General features: G+C 40.6%; 1 protein-coding gene across 1 annotated transcript; it reads left to right on the top strand.

Annotated features, from left to right (window-relative positions):
• The first annotated feature begins 5,864 nt into the window (after positions 1-5,864).
• MC4R (melanocortin 4 receptor) lies at positions 5,865-6,892 on the top strand. Its single transcript, XM_075052163.1, has one exon. The coding sequence runs from the start codon at positions 5,897-5,899 to the stop codon at positions 6,890-6,892; it is 996 nt and encodes a 331-aa protein (XP_074908264.1). The 5' UTR covers positions 5,865-5,896.
• The last annotated feature ends 3,596 nt before the right edge of the window (positions 6,893-10,488 follow it).

Genomic DNA, 10,488 nt, shown 5'->3' with positions numbered 1-10,488 from the left:
ACTCCTGCTCTCAACACTGAAGCTTCTTGACTTAAAAACTGCTTTCTCAAGTGAGAAAGGTTAAAAATAAATTATGAAGATTACAAGGCATTCAGCACTCCAAAATAAAGGGCTAGATGAAAATGTATTAGACCAGTTTTCCACTGACCAGTGTTTCATTTGCATGTCACAGGTGGGTTGAAAACTGCTTGGACAGATGGTCTCAAAAGGAAGTGATCAATGTACTGAACACTGGGCAACAGTCCAGCTGATAGCTGGGAACAAATGGAGTACATTGGTGTCTTTACTGGGAATGCTTGTTTCATATCTCCATCACTAACAGGGATAGTAATACAGAATGCATGATCCCCAAATTTGCAGATTGTAGTAAGTTGAGGGGGTGAATGGTGGACATACTAAACAGCAGAGATTTGATCCAGAGAGACATTGGGAGACATGAGTATTGGGCCAACAGAAAATTTATGAAGGTGAACAAGAAGTACAAAGCTCCTTGTATGGGGTGGAATAGCCCCATGCATCAGTATGCAACAGGCACTGACTGCCTGAGTAGCAGCTTTGCTGAAAAGGACAGCAAAGGGGTTATGTTGAATGTCAACCTGAATATAAGCCAAAAGTGCACTATCATTGCAAATGGGGCAAAGCAGGCACTCAGCTGCATTAGGAGAAGCATAGCTGACAGATTGAAGTAGGTTGTTATCCCCCTCTTCTTGGCATGGGTGAAGCTGTACCTGGAACAGTGTTCAACTCTGGACCCCGCCGTGCAAGAGGGACATGGAGAAACTGAAGGTGGTTCATCAAAGGGCTGTCACGATGGGCAGGAACTTGGGTTACATACCCAAACCACAATCTGTGACTGCTGCTTCTTGTTATATTCCCTGGCACTACCAAGAGGTGCTTGGCCCTATAACCTTTGTACCTTCTCTTTCATTAGCTGTTAAGATTTGATTCATCTGTTATTAGATCACCCCTTAGCCTCCTCTTCAACAACCTTTACCAGTCCATCTCCCTCTGCCTCTCCTGTAGTGCATGTAACCTAGCCTTGGGGGATTCAGATTAGGAAAAACTTTTTAACTAGAAAAGCAATGCAGAACAGGAACAGATTATCCAGGGAGGCTGTGGCATTTCCATTCTTGGAAGTTTTCAAGGCTTGGCTAGACAAAGCCACAGCTGATCTGATCCAGTATTGGTGGCAATCACATTCAAAGCAGAAGCTGGATGAGATGACTTCCAGAAGTCCAATGCAACCAACATTTCTGTGACTTTGAATGGAAGCTTGACTACACAGTTTATTCTTGATTGACTAAGACCCTTCACTGATTCATTAATTCTACTTTGAACTTGTTTGTACAAGCACAAAGAATAATTATTTATTTGGTCTACAATCACATTTTTTTTCTGTGAAGTAATATAACACACAGACATCTCAAGTTCTATACTGCAGAACTAGCCATCTTCTACCATGGGGATTTTCTTTGCTATCTGCAACAGACATCACCTCTACTTCATCCAAAACCAGTGCCACTTCTCTTTATTCCTACATATCCTAGGGTAGCATCTGAAGTTTATGATAGTCAGGTCTGTACTGATATGTCTCTTCATGCATATATCAGACTTGCTGAAAAATAAAACAATACATTCAAGGACCAATTTAAAAAAAACCTACCAGTCCAAATACAGGAACAAACAAGTGTCTCCATATTGGTCATATGATAATTTACTGGAACGAGAAAGAATCAAAGAAAAGCTTCTTCCGATGACATCTGTGAGTAGGATGGAAAAGTACATTGCATTACTTAAACCATTTTTGGTGAGTCTTTTGAGTGTTAGGTGGAATTTGCCTTTGCTGTAATACAGAGATATGATGCAGGCTAAAATCTCATAGCAGCTTCCAAAGTTTAATTGCTTGGCTCCTTTTATATTTCAAAATCAGCATGCTAAAATATACTACAGTCTTTTTACTGTGATATGGACTTGAGGTTTTGAATGCACTGAAAAATGGGATCTGAGCATATGTATCAAAAACTTTCAATTATGCTTCTGCATGTAAATACAACAGCACCCTGTGCACAGTACTGGCATATTCGCACAACTCTGAGGGACTGATTAAGTGTTAATAATCTCCTGCTTTGGTTTCTTCTTCTACCCAGCTTCTCACAACCCCTCTTCTGTTTCCACTGGCAGCTGTTGAAGTGGTAAATATCACCTCTGTGCTTGAGCAACATGAACATGGGATTCAAAGAGATCTCAGATGTGTATTTGAGCAGGGAAGTACCTCTGCTAACTCCCTCTACCTTTCTTTTTCTTCCATAGTGGACCTATAGACCCTGCTTGTGTCTCTGCCTGTCTTCCTGTATCACTATCAGGATTTTATCTGCTTATTACTGATTCCAGGGAATGCTTTCTTCTTACTTTTCAAAGCAACTGTCAGAGGATAATTCAGCTCTTCAAAATGTTGTGAGGTGGAGATGGCTGTAACCCTGTCTGGAGGGTGGGTGTCAGGGAGTAGCTGAAAACAGCATATGACACGGGGCAATTGTGTAGGATGAAGTCTTAAAATGGACATTTTTAAAAACAGGTCAAAATAATATTTTTTATCATATGATTCCTCATTATGTTAAAAGGGGAGGCTGGTATCAAATCTCCGTTGATGTTTTATTTCTCTTAAGAGCTGAAGCTCATATTAGTATGTCACTGTTACCAGTTTATAGTTTTCTGCAGCCATGGCTGTTTTTCCATGGTGCTGTAAAGCTTGTCAGCCACCACTTTTGAAAGAAATATTAGGTCAGCTTTGTTTTTTAAAATTTAAGAAACAGTTTAGGCAATGTATATTAGGCAATACTCCTGTTATCTGACTAAAAAAATTGAAATATTGACGTATTTTCAGGCATGAGAGAGCTAGGAACCTTTGAACAATTTTAACATTATATGGTTTGTTTTTTGTTAAGTGGGAGCCAGAGGCATGTATCCATCTTCTACCGTAGAAGTACTTAGACGTACATACATCTTCTCTTTTTTAAATAAGTGCTCATATAATTTGTTTTGCCTTCTAGTCAGAGTAGGCTAATGGTACATCACCTCTTCAGTCCTTCAACTGAGTTGCTAAGCTACCATAAGTCTACTGTTTCCAGTCATGTACCCTCATCCCACAAATATGAATGGCTAACACACCAAAATGACCTTGCCCCATGAATGCAGAGCATAAGTGGAAGTTCTAAGGTAAGTGATGGCCATGGGTAAGAGAGAAGTGTCCTTTTCTTTCCTTTGTTACAACCAATGTTGCATTTTTATGACCACGTTCAGAGAAAAATCAAGCATGGAGCATTGTCTGGTTAGCTTCTGAGTGAAGAGAGAGAGCAAATGGAAAGATAAATGGGAGATAAAAAAAGAGATAATGTGCAGAGAAAGGAAGGAGCCAGAGGAGGGATAGACAGACAGACAGCTGGAGCAAACAGGGCAGTATCCTCCAGAGAAAGCTTCTCTCTATTCTTGACAGCCTCTCCTGCCCTAGCTCCACCTAAGTAGGTGAAGGGAAGAGATTCCTGTGCCATGGGCACTTCCAGTGTGGAGGGGGGTGATGAAGGAAGGGATGCTGAGTGGCTGCTTCCCTGGGATAACTTTAAAATTACACATTTCAGGCTGCAGGTGTAGAAAAATACCTTGTCTGGGGAGATGCTGCTCACCCACGTCAGTCTTTATATACATTTTCTCACTGCTCTCGCATAGTAGCTATGTCCTTAAGGGTTAGGTATGCCAGTCCTGTCTGTGGCAGGAGTTAGCGTGTACTGGCCCAGGGATCAGGAACTAGATAATAAATCTTTTTGAATCCTGGCTTTCATTATGTCTTGATAGGAAAGTAAATCTCACCCTCTCAGCAGCAAGCTATTCTTTCATCGCAAAGATACTGCTGGTGAATGATCTTTTCCAAACTGATAAATGTGGGATTTCCTGTGCCGCAAGTTATTTTGTTTGTCTTGGACGTTCATGTTTCAGTTTTATGAAGCAATCTGTCTGGGGAAAGGCTCAGAAATAATTGGCTGAGGCTTTTCTTCTGATATAGGTCTTTATAACCATAGATCTATAGCAAATCCAAATGTGAAAGTAAAATCATGCTTCACCTTGGTGCTGGGGTGTTGAATACAGATAGTTGTGCTTCCACTCGCACGCTGTATTTCTGTATCTCTAGAGCTGTTCATTTTAAAACCAACTAATGCATAGAAGATGAAAAAAGTTTGAGGGGTTGAAGAAAATAGACTCTTGCATCAGATACAGGCCCCTCCATAGCCTTCCTGGTAGCTGACTGGAAATGTTCATACAAACAACTTCCTTGCAAACATTACTCTCAGGTGTAGTGACTGACTTTCCTATAGCTTCCATAGCTTTAAGACCCACCTGTACTTTAGGCTTTGTTCAGTATCTTTGTTTTTCTATCCTCAGTTACAATGCTTGAAGAGGAAACAGCAAAAAAAACCTTTTATCCCTGTCTCTTCATATTCATTTGGCATTCTTTTCCTCCTTCTCAAGGGCTTTCCCTGGCAGACTGCACACAAGCTGACTTTCAGCTCATGCCAGCTAAGCACAGGGACATCCCTCTAGATGGACTTTTAGGAGATTTATTGATGCCTTTGTGTCATTACCATTGTATGAGCCCCATTTCTTAGAGGTTGCAACTTTGTCTCAATTTGCTTTCCTTCATTTATTCTAAATACTGACTTTTCTTTTTCTGCCCAACAACCTAATTCCTGATGGCAACAGGGCTTCTGCAATCAACTCTATCAGCTTTTCCTTCCTGGAAATAAGATGATAAAGAAGGCTATTACCTTGGAAAAACTACTCTTTTGAGGACAATTTATTAAGCCATTTGTAACTTTGGCTCCTTGTTCTGGTTTTCGTCCTTAGATGGTCTCCATTTCTTAAAAAATATAAAAAGCTTAGAGAGTATAATGCAACCTTGCAACAACACATCTTGCAAATGGACAACTATGGCATAGAAAAGTTAGCAATGCAAGGGAGATCTGGGAGAGAGAGCCAAGAGGAAATGAGTATTCTCTTGCTTCCTTGTCCTTTTCCTATTTTGCCGCATATACAAGGCAGAGCAACTTTGTACCACAGAAGGGGCAAGAGTAAATCAGTCTGAAAAATAAAAAGCCAGCGGTTCAGCTGCAGGAATTCTGTCAGATTGCTAGTACAGTTCTGTAAGACTGCTGATTAAAAATCAGTATTAAAACACTGTTCAGAGAAGTTAAAGAAGGGAAGCAAATCTCTGGTAGCCCATCTGCTTTCCTGTAGCTACCGGTAGCTGCATCTGAATCTACTGTGCCGTGTGATGTTTCAGAGAGGCTCAGAATCGGCAGCCCCTCGAGTTTGTGCGGCTCCTGAGCCCCATTGGCTGGAAGGCAAAGCAGAGGCGGAGAGTGCCCTGAATATTTTTCTCTTCCACACACCATAAAACAGGCAGCCGGCATGCACTGGCTGACAGCGAGACTGGTGCTTGCAGTTTGAAATTAGTTTCTGCTCCGCAGCAGTCACTTGGGCATTTTATGTTTGCCTTTCTTAATGGAAGGGAACAAAAAAGCCTTGCAGCACACCAGTGAACTAAACAGGAACTGACCATAGGGGAGAATCTGATGCAAACTTACAGACTGTTGGGACTCTGTGACAGATCACCAAGGTAAATGTGATGATGATCAGAAACTGCGTCTGTGAGAGGGTAAACCAGTACTTCTGAGTTTGAAACCTTATTTTGTAACAGCGGTCAAAGTGTTCTGAACTGCTGCCTGCCTTGGTGCTGGCTTATTTTTCTTTCCTTCCCAAGCTGAAAAGCCAATGAAGATTTTCAAAGGAATGCAAAAGGAGCAGGAGTTTTAAAAGCAGGAAGCTGAAAGGGGATCTCCATAAGATGAATTTCACCCAGCACCATGGGACACTCCAGCCTCTCCATTTCTGGAACCACAGCTACAAACTGCACGGAGGTGCCAGCGAGCTCAATGCAAAGGGCCACTCCTCGGGAGGCTGCTACGAGCAACTCTTTGTATCCCCCGAAGTGTTTGTGACTCTGGGCATCATCAGCTTGCTGGAGAACGTCTTGGTCATTGTGGCGATAGCCAAGAACAAGAACCTCCATTCGCCCATGTACTTCTTCATCTGTAGCTTGGCAGTGGCTGACATGCTAGTGAGTGTATCTAATGGATCAGAAACTATTGTCATCACGCTGCTAAACAATACAGACACAGACGCACAGAGCTTTACCATAAACATTGACAATGTCATTGACTCAGTGATTTGCAGTTCCTTGCTTGCATCAATTTGCAGTCTCCTCTCAATAGCAGTGGACAGGTACTTTACTATCTTTTATGCCCTCCAGTACCATAATATCATGACGGTGAAGCGCGTAGGGGTCATCATCACATGCATCTGGGCTGCTTGCACAGTCTCAGGCATTTTGTTCATCATTTACTCTGACAGCAGTGTTGTCATCATCTGCCTTATTAGCATGTTCTTCACTATGCTCATTCTCATGGCATCCCTCTATGTCCACATGTTTATGATGGCTCGGATGCATATCAAAAAGATTGCTGTTCTTCCAGGAACTGGCCCTATTCGCCAAGGGGCCAACATGAAAGGGGCCATCACTCTCACCATCCTGATCGGAGTTTTTGTTGTGTGCTGGGCTCCTTTTTTCCTGCACCTGATTTTCTACATTTCCTGCCCCTACAACCCTTACTGTGTGTGCTTCATGTCCCACTTTAACTTCTACCTCATCCTCATCATGTGCAATTCCATCATCGATCCACTTATCTATGCATTCCGGAGTCAGGAGCTCAGGAAAACATTCAAGGAGATTATATGCTGCTGTAGCCTGAGAGGGCTTTGTGATTTCCCTGGCAAATATTAAACTGACTGGATACGTTACTGTATACACAACATGCAGCACAGAGTTCCAAGCCTTCAGATTCTCTTTCTCAGCAGAATTTGGTTTAAATCTTTAAGAGTGAGGACCTCTTTCTGTCTCCCCTCCCTCTCATCCTTCTATCCCATTCACGTGTAATTCATATTTCTGTATAATATGTGTGATATCTGCAGTTTGTAATTTATTTGGCTGGAAAGAGAAGTAGCACTTCATACCAGTTTGTAAGTAAACAAATAAATGTAATGATGAATGTGAAATACAAACAAACATAAGCAGCTGTATGTTCCAACTGCTAACAAATAAATAACTTGCCTGTCTTACAGTACATATTGGCTGATACTGTACCTTATTCTGTTGAAGTAATTATAGCTATCCATTATATTATATACAGCTCAAAATAGAGCATATGCTTCTCTACTAGTGGATTAGAGGTTCTCTAGAATGAGAAAGCAGATTTTTCATAAGGATTACTGCAACCAACGAGTTGTATTCATTCATTTTGAACTCTTTTCCTCCTACTCCACAAGCAGAAATTCTGTTCGTTGTTACAGTTATTGCCTACAACAATAAGATTTTTCAAATGCCTGCTACACAGACAATAGAATGCTTGGGTCTTGCAGGGGGCGAGGGGGTTCAAGATGATGATTGCTTTACGTCTGAGAGTACCTTTTTGCAAAGTTGAAATTGCTCCCTCGAACATCAGTTAGCCCTGGATGTATTTGCTAAACTGGCTTCCAGGTAGTCTAGCACCCTCCATTCAGCCATGAAGCAGGTATAGTATTAACATTGACAGTGCCAGCACCAATGTAAAGATTCACTGAGAGGTTTATCTGATGAGGATGAAGAGGGAAGTTCAGTCTGAACGTTCAGTCCTTCCTTGTTCTGAGGTTTTGTGGGGAACAAAGGCTCTGTGCTTCAGAAGAAAATACATCCTTGTTAGAAACAAGCTGCCCTCTATTCTGAAGTGTGCTGTTAGCAGATGGGATCCACTGCCAGGATCCTTATGGTGGAGTCTAGGCATATGTTAATTTGGCCTGAGAACCTCAGACCATACTGTGGAGCATATGAGCTTTGTGGGGACAATGCTATCACATGGAAGGGATGCTAGCCGACGAATCTGTAAACATGTACTCTGCAGCTGGCAGCCCTGTGTGTTACTGCTGCTTGAAGTCAGTTCACCTTTTCAAGCATCTAACTGATGTGTTCTCAGTTTCATGTTAAAATGCCATTCTTTCCCTCCACAGCTTATGATAGGGAGCTCAGGTCCCTGACTTTAGCATGTTTGGAGGTGTTTAAAGTATAAATGTGAGTACACAGGTTTCCATGAAGATGTTCCTTAACACCTCAACAATATCAGCATTTATGTAAGGGCATAGAAAAATTAATGCATTTATTACCAGAGAGTATAAAAACATAGTGGAAACAGGTAGAAGACCTGGAAAGTTCTGATTTAAAAATTCAAAATTAAATGTAAAGAATAATTTAGGTTTTAATCCTGGATGCCTGATTTTTACCAAGATGAGTAGTGTATTAGTTGGATGAACAATTCTATTAATTTTCTTGGAAACAGCTTGTTCACTCAAGCTGCTTATTCCCTTGTTAAAGAAAGACATACAATGAAAAGTTATTCATGAGAGCCCAATGTTTGCTACCTGGGATTCTTCTCCAGACAGAAGCTGATCTTTCAGTTGTGGGTAACTCTTCAGGATATCGCAAAAGTGTGACAACATTTGGTCCTCTGTCAAAGAGCATGAAGGACTTAAGGTGAGTCTCAGGATCTTTAACTTCAATTTGCTTACATGGAGAGTAAGAAAGTCATTTGACTTTGTGCATCAAAGTCCTTCCGTAGACCAGAAGCAGAGAAATCAGGTCTCCTATACCCTACTCTTGCACTTGGGCCACTCCATCCACCACAGTGCTTGCAACACACCCCTGTTACCTTCTTTCAGCTTTAGTAAATTATATCACCACATGATAATGGTTGCAGTGTGGAAGATTTTGAAATATGTCTACTACATTAACTCTACTTTTCTTCTGGAGGAAATGATAAACATTTCAATAATACATCCCTACCTGGCTCCACTGGGTAGAGAAAAAAAAATGCCAAAGAAGGAGGATTAAAGCTCAAGGGGAGAAAAAAAAATGAATGTATTTAAATTACTAATCATCCAAAAATCCAATGGACTTTAATAAAGGCCTTTCCCTCTCCCACAAGACATGATGCTAGCTATGCAAAAATGCTCTGGCAATAATGCAAGAAATTGCTGATGCCAGTTTGAACAAGACACTTGATCTTTGTTTTGTCTCACTTTCTTTAGCTATTTTAGGACTGTAAATTATGATATTGGGTTCCAGATATTCCCTTTCTAGTCCATGGATGCAGAGAGGGTCCAGTGGAAAGTGGCACATGAGCAAGATACTACCTTAGGTGCTCTGAACATTACCTTGCAAGTCTCTATTTCTCCCCTTTGGCTATACAAGGACCAGAGATTTAATTTAAACACATCTGAATTCTGAAAAGGCTGTGTTTCTGTAAATTACTTCCTGAACTCCCAGTTGATTCTTAAAACAAACAGTGTCACTTCTTTTTGCAACCCAAAGGGAAGACAAATAATTAATTTATATCAATGGTTTTCTTGTAGCTTCCAAAAATGGTGTATCTCTTTTGTGCATATTTGGACCAAGACTAGTCAAGACAGTTGTGACCCCATTAAGCTCTAAAATTCATTTAGAAATCTAATTTTTAAAACTAGCTTATTCCAGAGTTTTAGCAACTCTGAGCCTTCTTAGCAGCTCTTCTGTGTTTATTTTATAAAGCTAAATGTATATACATACTTTTTTAAATTGAGTTTTTAATTAAAGAGGACTCGTTCATTTCATGGTATTATCTTTTAGAGTTTAATTTATTGAAATTGCTGGCAAACCTCATACATAGAAAATTTTCCTATTCCCAGATACTCTGTTCCTTCTGAGTAGCAGAATCATTTTCTGTTTGCCTATAGCTTTAGCAGCTTTCCAGCAGAGAGCCATAGAAATTAGTGTTGTGAAAGATAAATAAGTTCATCTAGCTTGCTGGAGAGTGGAGACAGTGCAGGATTATTTTCCACCTTCGATTTGCTGGAGCTTTGTTCTTCTATCTGAAAATCTTCTAAGAAAAAGAGATTTTTTTCTTTAAATATCTGGGACCCTAATCACTTTAGCACTTAGCATTTTAGTCATGTTATGTAACCATGCCATGTTCCTCTGTGATGAGGAAATGTTTTGTCTCTACTTTACAGGTATAAGGATTTACATTTTCACTTATGCTGGAGAAAAGGGACTAATGGATTTGCTCAGCCTCCTAGAAGACAGTCTTTGCTTGAGCAGGGAATTGATGGTAGTGTCCTCCACCCTGTCTCAATAACTGGCTGTAATATGACACGCAAAATTTTTGAAGCAAATGTCTTTCTTCAAAAGGAACATTTCTTTAGCTTTGAAGTAGTTTTTGAACAAAGCAAAGGACTCCAAAAAGCACTTAGGAGGCTGTAGTTGGTCTCAGTAGAGTGGATTCTGAATGATGTTCCAAGATCCCCTCTACAGCC

This window comes from Buteo buteo, chromosome 20 (assembly GCF_964188355.1).
Source record: "Buteo buteo chromosome 20, bButBut1.hap1.1, whole genome shotgun sequence".
In the NCBI taxonomy this organism is placed as follows: Eukaryota; Metazoa; Chordata; class Aves; order Accipitriformes; family Accipitridae; genus Buteo; species Buteo buteo.
This window is presented reverse-complemented; position numbering and strand designations above follow the sequence as displayed.